Source organism: Meleagris gallopavo, chromosome 1, assembly GCF_905368555.1.
Source record: "Meleagris gallopavo chromosome 1, MGAL_WU_HG_1.1, whole genome shotgun sequence".
Classification (NCBI taxonomy): Eukaryota; Metazoa; Chordata; class Aves; order Galliformes; family Phasianidae; genus Meleagris; species Meleagris gallopavo.
Genome location: NC_139404.1, coordinates 64,803,767 through 64,823,914, shown reverse-complemented (window position 1 = coordinate 64,823,914; position 20,148 = coordinate 64,803,767). Strand labels below are relative to the sequence as shown.

At 38.0% G+C, this 20,148-nt stretch overlaps 1 protein-coding gene across 1 annotated transcript in view; it reads right to left on the bottom strand.

The window, feature by feature from the left end:
* Positions 1-2,200: 2,200 nt before the first annotated feature.
* Positions 2,201-20,148, bottom strand: part of BCAT1 (branched chain amino acid transaminase 1) — a 63,603-nt gene continuing 45,655 nt past the window's right edge. The window contains exons 8-11 of the mRNA XM_003202509.4: positions 17,143-17,228; positions 15,231-15,371; positions 13,953-14,027; positions 2,201-9,039 (exon numbers count right to left, since the gene is read on the bottom strand). Coding sequence (XP_003202557.1) covers positions 8,998-9,039; positions 13,953-14,027; positions 15,231-15,371; positions 17,143-17,228 — 344 coding nt within the window. The 3' untranslated portion in view covers positions 2,201-8,997. The remainder of the gene's footprint in view (positions 9,040-13,952; positions 14,028-15,230; positions 15,372-17,142; positions 17,229-20,148) is intronic.

Sequence of the window (20,148 nt, the reverse complement as noted above, 5' to 3'; positions counted from 1 at the left end):
GATTATTTAAGATATGTCATTATCAAATCTCTTTGTTATGTAAAGTATCTAAAATTAAAGCTGGATGTATTTAACACAGCAGTTAGAACTGATCGATTTAAAACATTTGCTTTTCTGCTTATCCTTTAAAGTCAGGTATTTATCACATGAACACTGAGTTTAGTTACATATTTTACTTGTATAGGATTCCCTTTACCTCACTCTATCAAAAATGATGGCCTACACTGCCACCAAAGTAGAGTCATTTCCTCTAAGTTACTAATAGTATAAATTACTCAAGAAATTAAGCTTTGAAAAGAGTTGTTGCAAGAGCAGGATGAAAAAAAAAATCACAAAACAGAGGCTGTCTGATGTTATTTGCAAATCACAGTATCTTTGAGTGACAACACTCATGAGTTACGACAAACGGTTTTGTCTTGTATAGCCTTGCATTGGCATTGCTGAGAACTTAGTATCTTAAATTTAATGTTCCGTGTAGAAATGTGTAGAATTCAGGAGAAACATTTTCTTACCTAGCACTGCAACCAGAGGGTGTGACACTTTCCACATTTTTGTCTTTTATTAATTCCTCTCTGGAGAAGCACCCAGTATACCAAAGATGCTACTACAGAACATGTTGCTCTTTGTGGCAACAGAGTAATTCTTCAGCAGCTCCATCAGGAATAGCATTTTAATGGTAGGATATTAAAAAATGGAGCAAAAGGAAGGAAAAAACACAACCTTGAAATTTAAAATTTATCACAGAATTGTAGGGGCTGGAAGGGACCTCTAGAGATCATCTAGTCCAACCCCTCTGACAAAGCAGGCACCCTAGACCAGCTTGTACAGGTTTTCATTGATATACCCTTTAAATTAGCCTGTTTATTACATGGTCTGCCCTTGCTGGAATCTCTAACCTGAATTCTTCGTCCTGTTCTGTACATACAGAATGCAGTTTTTGCTTCATCCTTCCCCTGTAATACTTTAAAACCTCTTTTAGTCACATTGGCTTTACAAGAGATTATCGCAGGTCAGCGTCCTCGGAATCAATACTCTCAGTCTGGGTGAGTGCAGCACTGGTGATGGTACTGCAATAAGTGTTTTATTAAATAAAACAATTGTCAATTACTTGGACTTTTCAAAAGGGAAAAAAGTTTTACCTAAAAACGTGGATCTGTCTGTGCCTGAAGCCCACTCAGCCCCTTTCAGGATCAGTTCTCAAATTATTACTGCCCGGTAAAAGTGAATTTTGAAATTTTAGTGAAGCTCAAGTTTACAGTTACAAAAGGGTCCCTTAGGATGGAAGTGGAGAGGTCAAAATACGGGAATAAAGTTTGATTCTGACATGTTAGGCTCATTCTCCCAGCAGTAATTAACAACTCTTAGTACTTACCTGTCTACAGCTTCTTCAAAGTGTCCTGTATCCATGCCAGCCTTCTCTGAAAACACAGAACTAGCCAGATGGAAAATTTACCCTGATGTGTATTTTACCACAGCATAGATCAGTACTACCTTTAATCACAGTATTCCTTGCATTGAAAAGAGGGGAATACGTCAAGTATTTTCGTAAATATAGCTACTACACATGGCAAATGTCAAGATTTTAATGACACACTTTTCAGTGCTTTCCACCTTCAAAGGGCTTCCCACTGGTTGACATGCTTTAGAGTAATGACTATCAAAACTGCCTTGTGAAGTAAGTGCTCCAAGTATTAACTTGTTTTCTGGCTTTCTTCCCTCACTCGTGTTCAACGCCCCAAAACCCTTAGAATGGGGGCTGTATTCAATCACTGCTACATAGTCCTGACACGTTATAAGCTGTTTCATGACAACATGGCTGGTGGGTAGGTAATTTTGCCACTCGATTTGGCCAACATTTTACTCTAGTGACACAACCGTCTATACCTCAAGGCTTGGCAGGGTTATGTGGATGCCTGCCATTATTATGGCTTCACTCTTTCCTCTAAGTGCCATACCCAAGGACTTCAGTGGAAGCCAGAAGCCAGAACACAGGCTTTGCATTTTGACCATAGACTTAGCTTATCTCTCACCACTTGCATCTTGCTCAGCTGTTCTTAAAGGCCAAACTTCATTCAGTAATCCTTTTTTCTTTCAATCCAGCCTTCAAGAGATGCATTCCGCAACCGCTCCTATCTACCAGATAATTATGCTTAGTTAGCTGTACTCAACAATGATGATTTCATAACACGCTACAAACAGGTGCCCATTAAATTCCTTTATTGAAGACAGAAACATTGCATAATTACAGATTTGATGAGGAAAACTGCAAATAGTATAGACTGTTTCTACTGCCAGCAAAATACAGTTATTACAGGATTTATAGACATACAAATATAAAGTGTTTCTTTCATGCCAGATGGTCTGTATGTAACAATGCCGTTAGGAGTGTTTAATTGTGCTTCTACAAAACCTTTAGAGAAGAATGAGGTAGAGTTTCCTTTAGTTTATCCAGTATTTTCTCACACATCTGCCCTTTACTGCTTTTATATGCTCAGATCCTTGTAAAATACCCTGTTAACTTTAACATTTAAAACAACAGAGACCCTTCAGAGGTGTTTACTTCTCACCCTTATGTTGCTAATTTCCCACTGCTTACATGCTACATTCCAAGAACTACTACTGCATCCTTCTAAATGCCTTGAAGGTCAGGTAGACTGGGACTTTTATCTTTCCAAATGTACTGGCCTGATAGAAATAGTTTAAAATAGCTTCAAGTCTCCATCATGGCAAAGAACATCTGACATTCTGTCACTCTTTACTGTAGACACCAGCTAGCATAAAAGCCATTTTCCAGGAGACAGAAGGAATAGGTTCGTTCTTTGTCAACATCCTCATGTATGGGACAGAAATAATGGTCTTCTACTCGTAGGTCCTGTCAGCTATTAGGCCATTAGAAGATAAACAGAAATTACAGGAACAAAATAGGCCACTGACATGTAGAAAACAGTGTCTCGGTTTTATATGGTCTGGAGCAATACTTGTTTGTTTTAATCTATTATTTTATGGTTTCATGGCATATAGAAGTGTGTTGCAGGTTTCAGCTATGCTACGAGGGGTAAAATTATGAAAATATAGGCACAGATGTAAGCATTTAAGCAACTGAATAGGAGCATTCATGAACAGAAATCTACCATGCTGCTAGGCATTTGGTATACCTGGGTAGTCTCTGTTTTGGACTCAGTGGAATGGTAATTATATTCTTCTGAACTTCCATTTTGACTGAAGTAAGGAGATAGATAATTTTACTAATTCCTAGCACATCTACTCTGGAGGCAGAAGACTTCCATTTCACTTTTTGCTCTGGTATTTGCTGCCAGTACTTTACACTTATCAAAATAATCCAGCAGGCACCAAAACTGGATAGTAGAGAGAAAAAAAAAACACAAATCTGGTATTTCACCTGAAAAGACCACAGTTATAGCAGAGACCAAATCGTAACGAAGAAGAGATTTGGCATAAAGGAAGGTGATCACATAATAAAAGGAACACTTGCATTCTTCTTGTAATTTCTTGAGATATAATACTGTAAGATAATAGTTCAGTGACACTGTGTCACAGCCCTAAAATGAAAAGCAATTTTTTATTAAAAAGATGCGAAATTCTTACCATTCGTATCTTGATCACTGTGATCATAAAGTGGAAACAGATCTGCTTCCTCATGTCAGTACTGCCTGAGATAACTTCTGAGCTCTTCCATCTCACACCTAAAATGTCTGCTACAAGCATGAGAAAATCGAGTCCTAAAGAGTTAGCAATATCAAGAGAACCAGCTCTTAGAAACTTTCCCGACTCCTGCTTGGGAGAAAAAAAGCACTAAGCTTATTTTATCTACTTCTCCCTGCGCATCTCTTTGGTCAATAACAAAACAGACCCTGGAAAAGAGGATGAAACATAATGTGAGGGACTCCAAAGCACTGGAAAATCATTCGGTACACTATGGTGTATACTTATTTCTATAAAGTCGTCTTCTCCTACCTTAACTTTATCCGGAAGATATTTTAAAGAGTTTCAAAATTCTTTACAAAAGGTCTTAAATTCTCCTTAACATCCTCCTGTTCACGTGAAACGCTTTCTTTTTTCTTTTTTTAAAGCATGGCATGAGAATTAGGAATTGTGCTAGAAATAAGACACAATAAATTAAGTTTTGTGATAAGCAAAAATGGTGTAAGTTCGTGTCCAAAGACAGGCACAAAGATTTAGCTATACTATTTCTACTAATAACTTTGAACACCACTATTTTTAGAAATGTTGGGTATGGTAAACCTTGCTACTGTGGTCAAAGATATTTATTTCCATCTCAGCTACTAATGCCATAATTTTGTTATATGTCTAAGGCTTGACTACTCTAATTCAGTATTGTTGCACACCTGCTAGGTCCTAATGTACTTGACTGGTCAAGCTCAAAGTAATGCAGAAGTTTTGTTAATGAAGTTAGACATATTTGCCAATTTTGCCATAGACAGCACTCAGATTTTGCATGGTTAAGAGAAAATAGTTCCAAATAACTATTAGGCTGAAAGCAAGGCATAAGCAGAATGACAGCAGCAACATGGTTTTCCACCAATGCAATATTGGTAATCTATTTTGCTATTATGACTACAACTATTGACGTATTTATTAAGAAGTGACTCAGCTCAACAATGATTCAAGACTTATAAATTATTTTTACAAATTTTGAATGTAGCGATAAAACACAGTAAAACAGAGGCTTGATATCTCCTAATTGCTAAAGAATGCAATTCACAAAATTTGTAGCCGAGATAATTAAAGAAGTCTGTCTCAATGCTACGTGACAAGGTGTCCCTTCAGAACAGTTGCAGTTTAATGATTCTACATTAGAAGTACTGTACTGTACTTGGCATCATTCTCTGCTGCTTAGAAAGCTTTCTGGGAAACTTATTTGTTCTGTAATAAATAACTTTGGATTAGAGTTAAAAGCAATATGATTGGTATTACTACTACTCTGCACTTACAAAGAAATTAGAACTTCTTTGTTCAGGGTCACAAAGTCAGTGTCAGTCTGTTCAGTCATTACATGTTCAGATTGTAAAGCGCAATTCTGATCCCTGATCACACCTGTAAGATGAACACTTTTTTTTTTTTTAAGTAAATTGTCACCACTGCTAAAAATAAAACTAATGCACAATTAGTCCTTATAACCATGAAATTATGTGACACCACGATAGTAAGGGGAAAAGGGTTTGCAAATCTATGTGGAAAAGAGAAAAAGACAGAAAAGAATGGTTGATTCAGGGTGTACTCAGCCAACATTTATGCCTGCCCACCTCTCAGTATACAAGCCTGCCACTGGGACGTTACAACTATTAGTAGGGTGATTCCTGTGCAAAGAGAAAAGTCTGGCACAGCCATAGTACCTGTGGAAAAGTAAGTATACAGTATACAGGAATGATCAATTTATATCTCCCTACTGAATTAGGTACAACCCAGACAAGAGTTTATCTAAGAAAGCGCAATGGAGGATAACTGCTTTTTGGATTGAGATAGTTGGACAGGTGTAAAGTAGCTGGGTAGAGAGATCTCTCACTGTCTTGGCTTTTGTCTTGTCAGATTTCCTTTCTATGTCCCAGAAAAGTCACGTTTGCTTTGCACCACTATGGGCTGAACAGATTATCTATTCTAAGCAAGGACCTTTATTAGTGCTCTAGTTAAGTAACACCAATTGCTGATACCGTAACTCTTGGCATCAGAATGGCCTGTATGAAATGCCAATTTTATGAAATGTTTTCTCATTTGAAGGACTTCCTTCCCAAGCATAAATCATATTCATCAAAATGAAAATTAAGGACACTCTCAATAATGAAAATAATAATCAAAACACTGAAGGGGGAAAGAAAGATGAAAATTAGAGTTCATCATTATCATTTTAAAGGATCAGAGTTTGTAAAACACAAATGTGAAAAGGCTGAGTCTCAACTGATCAATCCAGCTAGACATTAAATAATTGTAACCAATTATGCAAATATCAGACAACAACATGAATTTGTTGATCTTCTTTGAACAATCTCAAATTCTAATGTTAGATTATCTTAAATCTTAAATGATCAATTAACAGAACCATAACTAACTGAGTAAGAATGGATAATTGCCTAGTTATGATGTACTATTCACTTTCTATGTAAATTCACTGCAATTAAACAAATAGGGCACATGGAAGACAGATGTGCAGATGTTCTTTTACAATCTATTACTAGCTCAGGGAATACCACAGTTCCCTCCTAAATCTTACAGGCAAAAATAGGAAGAACACAATACCAAACACAATTATTTACACATATTATTTCTTTCCTTTGGTTAACAGGATAAAAAACAATGGCAGAACGCAGGATAGGACAGCATGCAAGAAGAATTTCCTGTGTGGTGCTGACCTGACATCTCCCTTTATTTAGGCTTTAAAGTTTAAAATCTAGAATCTATCCACTTGGATTTAGCAACAACCACAATGCTGAGTTGACAGCCAGAATAAAGCAAGTAACCAAATGGTAAGAACAGTTGACTATACATACACTATGTTTTAATTCTTGCAGCTAGAAAAGCCTGTGCATTTCTGTGGGTCATTACAGGTTCAACTTTATAATTCTGAAGTCTCCATCAGTTCAATAAGTGCAACAAAAGGAGAGATGTCTCCCTGGTCAGTACAGGCAGCAGTGCAAACCAAATAAGTGAAACTATTTTGTTTCCTCACATTAAATTATTTGCATCCAATTTAAGAAGAGCTTTACATTAACTTTCAAGTTCTGCACCACAGTAAAATAATTCTTCAAACTGGTCCTTACTCATTCTGACTAGTGAATAGATTAACCTTGGTACACTCATGCCTTCATGGGGATTTTTGATACGAGATACCCATCAACTCTACCAAGATTTTGTGATGTGAAGGTATCATACTCCACTTTTCCATGCATCTGAAGTTAGATTATTACAACTTTTCCTTATGCTGCTGAATTCAAGATGAATATAAGGATTTGGACTGTATACTTCAGTAATAGAAAGCTCCATGCCATGCTTTCGTTAAAGGCACTCTTTAGTTACGACAGTTGCCTCATTGGATAAAACTCCCTACCCCACTCTGCACCTTGACATATTTTTCCACACATCTTCTTAAAGAAAAATGGAAAACTACTAGCAGCTTGTAGCACATATTAAAGATACTGAACAAAGACCAGCACACTATACTGATTCAGATGGTCAGAAAAGTGAACACACAGTACTATTGCTACTGTGAAACAAAATTTTGTGCTTGCAGTTGTATTCTAAAGAGAAAACTCTTCAACAATTTAACAGTAGTTACATTACCAAAGAGAACCTCCAACTGCTCTTCATTAAAAAAAATCAGATTGGGTCACTGTGAAAGACAGCAAAAGTCATGATTTGAGGAAGCAAAGTAACTGATGGCTAAGTATGGGTTGTCTTTAACCCCCACCAAAAAACCTAAACATAAGCGCCATACATTATGATCCTACAACAGCTGTAATAAGGCATGGGTGGTCTATTAGAAATTATGTTTTGCTTTTTTAAATTATGTTAACGAATGTCAGTAATTACAAAGAATCTATAAAGCAAGAGAAATACTGTTGAATCTTCTTTAAAAAAAAGTAAAATAAAGTGCTAAGAATTTCCCTTAATATTGGTGTATCCCAACTGCAAAGCACGTTTTACCTTCACTTCTTATAGAACTCTGTTAGTGTCAGAGAAGTTCCACCAGTTTTACACTGAAGTAGCACTTTGGAATATTGATAGAGAATATAGCGATCTTTTTTGGCTAGAGATATCCTAAAGCTATTTGACAAATCCATGTGCAAAAAAAGAAAGCTAATAAATATTGCAGGCCATTTCTTAGTGAACCCTTGCAGAAGTTAATTCCCTCACTGCAGAAGTAATATAGAGCATGTAGCCCAAATAGCAGCAGAATATGAATAACTTCATACTTAATCAAAATGAAAAACAGAAGTTGAATTAAATCCCTTTCCTCCTTGAGCCAGATAACTTCTGCTGACAACATGACTTGTTCCTTAAACAGAAAGGCCCTGTGAGTGGTGAAGGGAACAAGAAAACTTTTTACTGATCTAAATCATGTTGGCTGGATGTTGAAGGAAAATCCATTTAATTGATCCTCAATCCAAAGGCTTGGTCGCTCTTGCTTCAACCAAATGAAGAGTGGTTCAACTTCTACAAGCACAGCTGTTTAATTGTGTTTTCAACGCGCTCACCCAGAAGGCGACACTATGTCAGCAGCTCCCAGATCTCTGCTATGCCAGACAAAGGGCAATTCTGGTGTCAGTATGGTTTGGCTCAGCCCTGGACATCGTGTACTGAAGGATGTATTCAACTGCTAGTGAGGTATGTCCTGCCCTATCAGTCTCTGCTTATCTCCACAGAGGTAAAAGTAGCAGGCCAACAAGTAGATGTTGCATGCTAGATCCATGCTAAGCATCTGGGCTACAGGGTGGAGTCATTATCTAACAGAATATGGATGAAGGAATCTGTGAGGCTACGAAAATTCAGGAATTCTCATACAAGCAGGTTAGAAAAGGACAGAGCATGTGGTTAAACTTAATTGTTTTTTGAACACAGAGCAAAAGGCAGAATAATGGCAATAGAACCCTGTGGACAACTAACAGGCAATTTCTCTGCTTGATACAACTTGCTCTGCTGGCGATGGCAGTTAAAATAAACCAAACAAACTGAAGAGCAGTTGAAGAGCATTTTACAAGTTTTTAGACTGTACATAAGACACAAGGAGGCACTAAGAAAACCGTCAGGAAAGTTCTATTGCTAACATTTAGCACCTCTACCAAGAAGACAGGTTTCTACTAACAAGATTACAGTAGAAAACAAAATGATTGTGTTCATATTCACTGGATTGTGGAAACAATCATCCCAGGGAGCAAACTGATGCAGAAACTAGGCTACGCATGGGCAGCTACATTTATCATTATTTGTGTTTATTCTGTCTGGAGGGTCTGAACTCTTCCACCTTCATGACACCAGCACTGTCCAATCGCTGTCTTCTCTTCCATACTGAAAGAAACCAAAAAAGGAGTTTTAGAAATAAAAAGTAGTAGTGCACAATAATGATGATAATTTGGGCTTCCAGGACATGAAAGTCATTGAACAGTTGGAGCAGGTCTAGAAAAAGCCAGAAAGATGATCAGAGGACTGGAGTGCCTCTCCTATGAATAAAAGCTGAGGGAGCTGGGCATGTTCAGCCTACAGAAGAGAAAGCTCCAGGGAGAACTCACTGCGGTACCTAAAAGGAGCTTATAAACAGGAGCAAGACTGACTTTTTACACAGGCAGATAGTAATAGGATAAAGGGGGACTGGTTTTAAAAACAAAGAAGGAAAGTTCAGATTAGAAGTTAGGAGGAAATTTTTTACTCAGAGGGTGGTGAGGCACTGGCACATGCTGCCCAGAGAAGCTGTGGATGCCCCATCGCCAGAAGTGTTCAAGGTCAGGTTGGATGGGGCTGTGAGCAGCTTGAGCTGTTGGATGGCAGCCCTGCCCACAGCAGGGAGTTGGAATTGGGTGGGTCTCTTCCCTCCAAGCCATTCCATGATTCTATGAACTTCTTAAATCTACTTTCAGAAAGATTCATACCCACCACCCTAATAGTTTACATTATTTTTTATGCTTTCTGTCTTTTATTTCAGAAAAGCTTAAAGGTACCTTGCAGCTTTATACATTTTCCAATGAGTGAACTAGAAATACACAACTAGAGATGACAGAGAATAGTCCTGCTTTGTTAAAGCTTTCTATCAATTTAATACAGTTATTCCCAGAGGTCAGTTCACTAATTTATTCCTAAATATGCCCCTGCTCAAGCTCCAGTAAACAGACACATTTGTTTTTTCTTTCTTTTTATTTTTAAGGTAGCTTTTTATTACATTCTGACTGAATGTAAAATAAAACCAATCACAAATACCACAGAGTGCAGTTAGAGAGAATTGCAACCCAAATAAAACAAGTGGTCTTCCCATATACCAGGCAGAATAGAAGGTGACCTACTACATGAAGCCGTTTCACTTCCATGGAAGTATACAGTCCCAAGGAAGCACTTTGAATCATGGAATTGGCTCTGTGTTCTAAAACTCTTCCTCACCAGTCCTATATACAACTCCAGTGAGCTCCAAAAATGCACATATGGCTCATGTATTTAAGTAAAGCAGAGGTGGACAGACTAGTGGCAGACGTAGGTTGGGAGCCCTTCACCTTTTATAGTACCATGTACAGTGAGCTTGAAAACACTTTCAAGCAAAGAATAAAGTACTGTTTTTAAAGGCTTCATGTAAGCTGAAAATACCACTTGATGATAATCCCTCCAAGCAAGAATAAGAGGAATTTCCTCCAAATCCATGCTATGTATCAGCAGGAAAGGAGATAAAGGCACATTAGAGCAGGCAAAGGAGAACATCTCCAAATCAAAATGAGTCAGAAAAAAATAATTCTAGATTCACAAAGAAATGACATTCAGCTTACTTGTGTTTTACTCTTTAGTCCAGTAAGTAAACCTTCTAAAAGACCTCTGCATGTATCATATCTACTTCTTCTTTACATCACTAATACTGCTTTTCTAGTTTTGCAGTCTGTGATGCAGTTGATTAAACACTGCTGTGGTGCTACTGAAGACCTTAGATAAAATTACTTGCTGAAAGTATCACCATCTTATGTTCCCAGGTATCAGTGTGGTAGCCCTGTGAACTGTACTAAGAAGAAGTAGATGTATCACTAGTTTAACCACAAAGCACTGCATTACCCTACTGTGAGGCAATTTTGATGAGGATGACAGTAAATGGAGAAAAAAAGAGATGTCTTTGACTTTCATGTCACTCCTTCTCAGTCACTCTCCCAGTCCTCATAAATCAGAAAGCAGAGAAAGGCTAGCAGATTACTCGGAAGTTTTGATGGCTTTAGGTACTACCATATCTTGCTCTTATGAAAACTTCAGAAATTGCAAGGGGTGGTCTAAGTTGCCATTTGACAATAGTTTGAACACAATTCCAGAACAAAAGAGAGAATGAAGATGCTCGGATCACTGTCAAGATGCTTTCATTTTCGAAAGAAAAGAAGATTTAATTTCCTTTTCTGACGCTGTCAAAGATAGAAATTAACACATCCATTACTCTTCTTTGGCTGTTTTCCTCTGGCCTACCCATTTAGATGATGCAACTTGAAAAAGATTGTTTTTTGACTACATCTTAGTTCACTGCTATGTTTGACTGTGGTGTTTAACTGTGTTATATCTCACGTAGTATAAACAGTACACTTTATCTCCTATCCACTCCTTCCAAGTTACATCATGATGTCTGCTTTAAAGACTACAGAGAACATTTGTCTATTCTCAAAGTATGGAATGCAAAAATCACAAAAACACCGCATTGGTATTTCAGTGAGTTTATTCCTACAGAAAAGAATCTCATCTCTGCATCTTCTAACTCAACCAGTTGCAGAAGACAGTGTTCTAGGACAAAATCATTCATACGCACACTATTATTGCAGACAATGTAATTATTTAATCTAAAATCTTTATCAGCCTAAGTAATCTTGATTTCCACTTGATGACAGGAAAATAAATGTATATCACAGTATGACTATTGTCTCTCTCAACTGGCATGAGAAATGAAATCAGTTCTGCCCATGAGTTTCTAATTTGTCACTCTAGCTCTAGTTCCCACTGAACAGCTGTGCATATCCAGAGAAATCCTGCTGAACATGGACAACTTACAAATGAAAAATGAGCAGCACGAAAACAGACGTAAAAACACAATAATTGAGATAATCTGAAAATGTTGAACAAGCATGCATTGTATACAAGAGAATCAGTAAATTGACATTGGATATGGATCCCTGCACCTCCTGGTCATGTGCAAATGCACGACAGTGTTTGTACTGATAGTTAGCACTGTCTCACAAATGCCCATTGTCCAACATGAAATGGATACTTTGCCTTAGTTTAGGCAAGACCACGGTACAGAGACCAAAGTTCTGTCTAGCTGTAATTTCCATGGCATTTAATTTTTCTGAACCTGCACATTCTTTGGAATAAGAGCCAAATGATATGACAATAGTCCTGTGATGCTGCAAAGAGATTTTTGTTTCCCCCTGTCCTGGGGGAATATATAAAATATCTTTCACAAAGATCCTGAAAAATCTCTTGAGATTTTAGGAATATGATATACTCCATTCTCTGTGTTACAGAAACGTTCTCTGAACGAGAATCTGAGGCCCACTTGGATATAATTCCAAGTAGATCTCTCCACAAATAGGGAAGTGCAGATATGCAACCAGCAAATACTAATTAACTCTTAGAGGGAAGCAGCTGTGATTTCCTTTAAAACAAAGTTTCTAACAATATAGTGTTCAGATTCTCCTGAGCTTTTTAAAGAAGCAGACACAGAAATACATGTACATCTCTGTATGTAATAACCCAGCAGATTTCAGGAGTGATGGATTTATTGTTCACCTGCAACTAATGAACACATGTAAATACATTCAATTCTGCATGCACAGCTATAAGGTGTAAAGATCCAAGGAACATAATGGTTAGAAGCAATATACACTGCAGCCTCCTCCTGACTCTTGAAGGAAGGCGGGATAGGTGTGGGAAGAGAAGGAGTAGAGAAGGAAGGCAGCCTCTGGAAACAGGCTGCATAAATATGCCTTGATAGTCCACTCACTATCTATTGGCCAAGGGAGAAAGACTCACATTCCAGTGCAGTCTTATAAAACAATTCTGGATTTTCAAAAGCCATTTTTCTACTGAAGGCACTTACTTGTCTTGTAATACAAACTGCTAAGTACCTAACCTGTCACACAAGACATCCAAGAACGTGCTAGAACTGACTTCAACTCTTTTTGATGCTGAGCTGTTTCAGGACTGCAATTAGAAATGATTTGTGGCAATTCAAACTAACCATGTATTGCTCAAGGCCCTAACACAGATTTCAGAAGCATCACTTAGACATCAGAAGGTAACACAAGAGTTATACAAATGCGCCTGTAGTCCAGAAGGCCAACTGCAACCTGGACTGCATCAATGGAGGGGCGGCCAGCAAGGAGAAGGAGGTGTTTGTCCTCCTCTGCTCTCCTTTTGTGAGGTCCTATCTGAAGTACTGTATCCAGGCCTGGGGCACTCAGCACAAGAAAACATGGTGGAGCTGTTGAAGTGGGTCCAGAGGAGGTCACAAAGATTATCAGAGGGCTGGAGCACCTCACCTATGAAGAAAGACTGAGGGAGCCGGGCTTGTTCAGCTTGGAGAAGAGAAGGCTCTGAGGAGACCCAATTGTGGCCTTACAGTACCTAAAAGGAGCTTAGAAACAGGAGGCAGACAGACTCTTTACACAGTGGGGAACAGTTTTAAACTAAAAGAGGGGAGATTGAGATTAGATATTACCATTCAGAGAGTGCTGCGGCACTGGCACGTGCTGCCCAGAAAAGTTATGGATGCCCCATCCCTGGAGGTGTTCAAGATCAGGTTGGATGCGGCCCTGGGCAACAACCTTTGTCCAATTTAGTGGTTGGCAACCCTGCCCACAGCAGAGAGATTGGAACTAGGTGGTCTTTAAGGTTCCTTCCATCTACATCATTCTATGATCCTATGATGAGGAAGATAGTATTGTGCCTACTGAATGTTTATGTTTATTGATTAGCCCACATTCATTTATGATTGTGGTTATTAAGACATTTCATCTATTCATTTATGTATTTCCCTTAAAAAGGAACTTGTAATAACGTTATCCAGTTTGGAAGATGAATATGGAAAAAATCTGCATCATATTTTTTCAAGATAATGAAAAAAATGGATAAATTAACCACACCAAGCAAAGACATAATATTATGTCTACACTAACATTATTAAAAAATACTTGTTTTCAAGGTTTTCATATTGTCACCATTTACTATTTTATCTGATTAAAGAAGATAAAATATCTTACCTGGATATCAGTCAGTTTATTCAGGATCCGGGTGGTTAACTGAGGTCCATTTTCCATAGTTGGAATGTGCAAATGCTGACATTGAATGAAGGTGAGAGGGTCAGGGGGAGCAGGGATGGAAAGAGAGAGAGCGAGAGAGAGAGAGAAAGAGAGAGACAGAGAGATGAAATAACATACAACTTTATATACATATAAATACCTTAGGGACAACAGGGATTTTAATAAGTATTTATCAAGTTTTCTAGACCTTCTTACAAGTTTGTTGTAATGTTTTTATAGGAGAGCATGCTCAGCCAGTGAAAAGTTAAATTAGTTGTACTATTTTGCAGCTTTCAAACAAAGGCCAATCCAAGCTCTCCAAAAGATCTGTCCAAAATGGACAATAAATCGCACAAGCCAGAGCAGAACTGCTACACACAGTATTTCATTTCAGAGTATATTGTGCAGAAATGCAACAAGTACATTTATAGTTGATAAGATTAGCACCTGGATGTCTTTCAAATTATCTTAGCACATAATATCAGTACATTTATTCCATCTTATTAATTCAAGAACTATCACTTCACATACTTTTACTGTACATGTCATATTTGATGCAACAAAGCACCTATGCATCCATCTGAAATTCTCCAGGCTTATGAATTAACTTTGTGCTGATTTAATAGCATCAACTCTGCCTAACAGGCTAAAGAAATGCCTGTGAAATTCCATCTGTACGGGAGAAATCTCCCATATGGTGCACAATACGTAGAAGCAGATGTGCATTCTCCTGACACAACTCCTCTACCACAGCTGGATTCCTTGCATTGAGGGATGAAAAACAGATATATCTAAGGAAGAATGAATGCAGTGGTTCAGAAATTTGACTCCAGACAGAAGTCCTTCCCCTCTTACCTATCCTGGAAGCCTTGTATTTTTGAAAAAAACTTTCAATAAAAGAAAGGTAGAAAAATGTATTTTTCTGTATTTCCAATCAGGCTGGGAACTATTACACACATTTTCAGGAACTGAGATTTTGTGACTTTGCTTAGTTATAAGCAGGAAAAAAAAAAAAAAAAGACCAGAAGATGAGAGGGAGTCTTCTCTTCTTACAACATATCAGCAACTCACTTAGCAAACAACATATTTGTGCCTTCCTATGATCCTCAAGCAGTACTCCTTTTCTATCTCACCTGTATGGTGGTTTTTGCTGCTGTTGCTGCTTGTTTGTCTGTTTTTCCAGCAGCAAACAATTATGAGAAAAATTCCAGAGAAGAAGGGAAAGTGATATTATCTTACCTTGCCCTTATACAAAATTTTGGAGATAGGACATACAATGCAAGCTGTTCCAGCCCCAAACATCTCCTTCACTCTGTTCTCTTCCAAGGCAGCTGTCAGGTCACTCATAGTGATGTAACGCTCAGACACTTTAAATTCTCCCTGCACAAGAAGAATCAAATGAAAAAAAATACTTACATGTTTAAAAAATAAACGTATTTTTGTTTGTTTCTCATTGTTGAAACATCTCTAACAGAACTATCTAGTATTTTTACTTAGCCCAACTGCAATGAGTCAAATTTTGGCTGTGATCTTATGATCTTTTCAAACCTCACAGTATTATTCAAGATAGACCAATGAAAAAAATGGCCTTCAAGAAAGCCAATAGTTTGCTAGGTACAGTGCTGATGATTAAGCAGCACTTTCCACTGACTTGATACAGAATATCAATACTGTATTAGGGAATAATACAGCTTAACTTGTCATGGATTATGTGACACAGGACCTGCCAACTCCTGGTCTCAAGCATTGTGAAGTTTGACTCGGTTTTGCATAAGAACTTAGCATTATACTCTTGGACAATTCCTCAGCAAAATACATTTTTTAATTCTACCTGTAATGCCAGCTAGATGCATGCATGTATGCTGCTGTCATCCACAAAAATTAACTGTGCAGCAGGTATTAGTACAGCAATTCATGTGGGACACAATCTCTAGAAAGGAAATGTTTTACTTTCTGTAAGTTCTCTAAGTATGAATAGCAACTGACTGAGGGGAAACTTTTAAAGAACAATAGTAAACACTGAACTTTCAATTTCATGGTTTTATGTAGATTTCATTGTCCTAGCAGGCCAAACTAAAGCTTAGCCCCTGCTTTACATGCATGCTTTTAAATATGGAACAGAGGTGCTTAAGAGAACAAAAAAATATTATTAGTGCTGGATAGAAGAGCATTTGGAGAGAGGGGCTGGGACACCAGACACCATGTAAGAAGAGTTTCAAGTAGGTGAGGAAATACAAGTCAGGAAGACAGTACAAAAACTAGGAGACAAGTAACTATTCAAGAGTTCTAGCAACTGGGAACAACTGTCTATCTTGTAAGGAGACATGACTGAGAATTGCATATGCACATCTACACTAGTTTTATTCCAGACTGCAGGAGTATTAGTTTGAGTAAAGATGCATAACAGTTCAATGCAGATGAACAAGTGGCAAATGTACCTACCCCATGCAGCATAGGCACTGGAATGGGCTGCAGACACTGGAATGGGCTGCCCAGGGAGGTGGTGCAGTCACCAGCTCTGGAGGTGTTCAAGGAACGTTTGGACATTGTGTTGAGGGACATGGTTCAGTGAGAACTATTGGTGATGGGTGATCCTGTGGGTTTTTTCCAACCTTGGTGATTCTATGTATGTCTATGTATTCTATGCTTAACTCTTTTCATTATGAGTTGGATTTAAATGACATAACTATGAACTGTGTATCAGGAAGTCCTTCAGTTTACACGTGGTTGGAAGCTTAGAGAATACCAGAGGAAAAGTATCACAACATGCCTTATTTCTGTTATTCTTTCCTGAACATAACTTTGAATGAAACCATGAGAAATTAGTGGAGATACAGGGTCCTGATGAATAAAGTACAGCTGTGATCATATATGGTAATCATTTATACCCTTGCTTTATGTTAATGGTGATAGTAGACTTAAGGAGAATGTTCATGTTAAATACTATACAGAGCTAACAAGTTCAGTATTGTTCCATGTGATAGATACGGGTTTTCTGATGATGATGCCCAGAATCTCATCTCTTAATTCTCATTTAGGTTAAGGGATTTGACCAAATTAGTTGAACTTTTGGATAAAGAGGAAAAGGAATGCTTACTTTAGTAGATTTTGTGAGAGTTGAAACCACTACTGGCATGGCCAAAGCACTCACCCAGTTGCATGCCAAATCCAAAATGCTTTGTCTTGTCACTCCTGGAAGGATGATGCCATCTAAAGGTGGAGTTGCCAGTTCATTTTCTATCACATACAAGAGAAAGCAAAATAAACAACAACAACAAAAAATTAACATTAAAATCTTAGCTCTGTAATATGAAAGATTCTCAGAGTTATGTGAACACAAATCGCACAAATTCAACTACAGTAAGTTGTTGAGTGTTTGGAACCTTTCAAATATACCTGACTGGATGGTGAAGAAATATATTTAATTTATTAATTAATATATGGCTAAAGCCTGGTAGCAAAATTTATTCCTCAGTGTATTATGGATTCACTGTGCAGTTACAGGGAACAGCTCAGTCTTCAAATTCAGCCTACAGAGACACAAAAGAAAGTCATACCTAATAATGCCAAGGCAGATGATGACTCTCTCTGAACTGCTTTACTTTATTTTGGTACATGGGGTTCAGTATTTCTACTTCCAAACATTAAAATGAAACATTTGCAGGGAATTTTAAGGCTTATTTACTGAACTAGCAAAGAAGTAAAAACTTTGGTAAATGCTTCTTGAGAAGACACCTCCCTAATGATCTTTCCTCTTGGTCTAGATGTCTTTTTTTTGTCTCCTAATTTTGTCTTTACTCAAAAAGAGCAGTCCCAATAAAATTCCAAAATCACCAACAACTAGAACTGTTCAGCTAGTTTGGTTTGTTAGCTTGTTTTTGCTTTCAAGAAAAAGAACATTACCTAAATGTTGATCCAACATTTACTAATTACTAGCAGTAATATACAGTGATCCATACTTGGTAAATACTTAAATTCACAGTCAGTGGGTCTTTCTAGTTTTCTAATAACACTCTTCATAATTTTTTTTCTAACTATTTTCTCTTCCCAATAAGAATCCACTATCTTTTTTATTTTTATTATCTTATTTATTCTTTTTTATTATTTATGAAGATATTAAGCTCTTTATAGAATTTACAAGCCATGAAAGCTTTTTACATCACCTAGTTGAGATCAAATCAAGGAACAAGATATGCATCTTCATATTGCCATTATGACCTTTACTCCCCCTAACAAATAATCATTGAATCCAGGCTGTTTGAACCAAGACTGAAGAAGCAGCAGTTTTAAAAAACTTCTGTAGGTCAGGGAAACAAGAAGGCAGAAACATGCTGTTCATCCTTGCACTGAGAGAGACCAAGTTGAACTTAGCAGCTGAGGACTCTGTTTTCAACTGTCAGGTAGATAATCTGCACAAATGCTGCCTGGCAGCCACTGCATGTACAGATTAAAGACAACTACAGCATGGGCTTCTCAGGATTTCAGGAGCTGCGGTAAAATAGGAGAAACAAAGGATAATAAATACAATTGTTCACTGAATTTGTTACTTATTGCACATTCTCTTGGAAATATCTATTAGTTTTAGTGCAACCAGCCATGGATTTATTGCAACTACAAGATTCTCTGACCTATGTTTCCATGTCCCTTATACACACATATGTAATAGACAAACTACCATGCCAAAATGTCTAAGTGAGATGCTCTAAAATGAGCTATATATTCTACTCTGGTTTGACTCACCAGTAGTGTCATTCTCTAGCCTGTCCCAACTTCCTAAGTACAGCAGCTGTCTCTTGTTTCTCATACAGTCAAAAGCAATACAAAGTTCTTCACTCCTAATCATGATGCCTATCAGGTCCTATTTTGACACAGATATCAAGTGAAGAGGACATTTAAAACTCTCAGTGAGACACAGGTCTCAGTTCTGAACCCTAGAAAGCTGATGTTCTACAGCTCACCAGCTATGTCTGCAGAGTCCACAGCCACATGAGAGTATTCCTCTAGCAGAAAGCTTAAACTATCATGGACCTTAATGCCAAAGTTTGTACCTACGTACCCGATAACATTCTGTTTGGTGGTGCCTTGGCCACAAATCTTAGCCACAACCTGTTTAAGCTCAACAACATATATTCAGTGATGTGAGCTATTTTGAAAAGGTGCCAGGACAAACCAGCCCCTAAACAGCACTGAGCAGACAGGATGCAGGAGTCCTAATGTTTCAGATAGTCTGCTCTGCCTAATTTTGTCAAGCCCACATATGATGCCTACCAGCCTGGGGCCACGCGAGGAACATCTGCTCCCCCTGGTACCCAGCAGAGATAATAATACTAAACAACATCACATGCCAAAAAGCTCGTTCTCTCTGTGAATTGATGCCAAAGCAGTCTCCACATGACATCAAATTGTCCATCTCCAGGAAAACAGACTGTGAGCTCACAGACTCAATGTGCCTTCTGAGTTATTTTCATGGGCTAGACGCCTGAAAATCTATAGCAACAAGAAAAGGGAAAAAAGGCATCTGAAGGAAAACGCTGATGTTTCTCTTCATTTGACTACTGTTATTACTCGTTATCGTATCAGAAGTAATAGCACTTTCCAGTCCGATGTCCCATTGCACCAGGTATGGTACAGGCACGCGTATGGGAACTGTTGTGTCATGGCCTGAACCACTGATTGAGCACCTGGGGAAAGGACCTGGTCAGCCCTGGGAGCACAGGTGAAGGCAATTCAGCTGTGTGACCAGAAGGGGTGAAGCCTGGCTGCACCTCTCTTAGACCTCATTTAAGGGCTGACTGCCACTAGGGAAGGAACTCTTTCTGGAGATTCTTCCCTGGTGCAGCTTTCCTCTGCAAACCTGGAATCTTCTGATATGAGTAAGCAATCTTTTTCCCTTCCCTTATAGCACCTTTCTATCATACTGATCCTCCCGTCGTATTGATGTGCCCACTTACTACAGCATGCCATAACTAAGAAACTCCCTCAGAAGGCTTAAAGGTACTTTTAAAATGAAGACTTTCATTTTACAATGCTTCCATTTTTATACACTTTCATTTATGAACATATGAGATAATATTCCAAACATAAGATGATTTCAGTACTAGTTGCACCACAACAATGCAGAGAAATTTACAATAATATATTTTACCAAAATTATAAC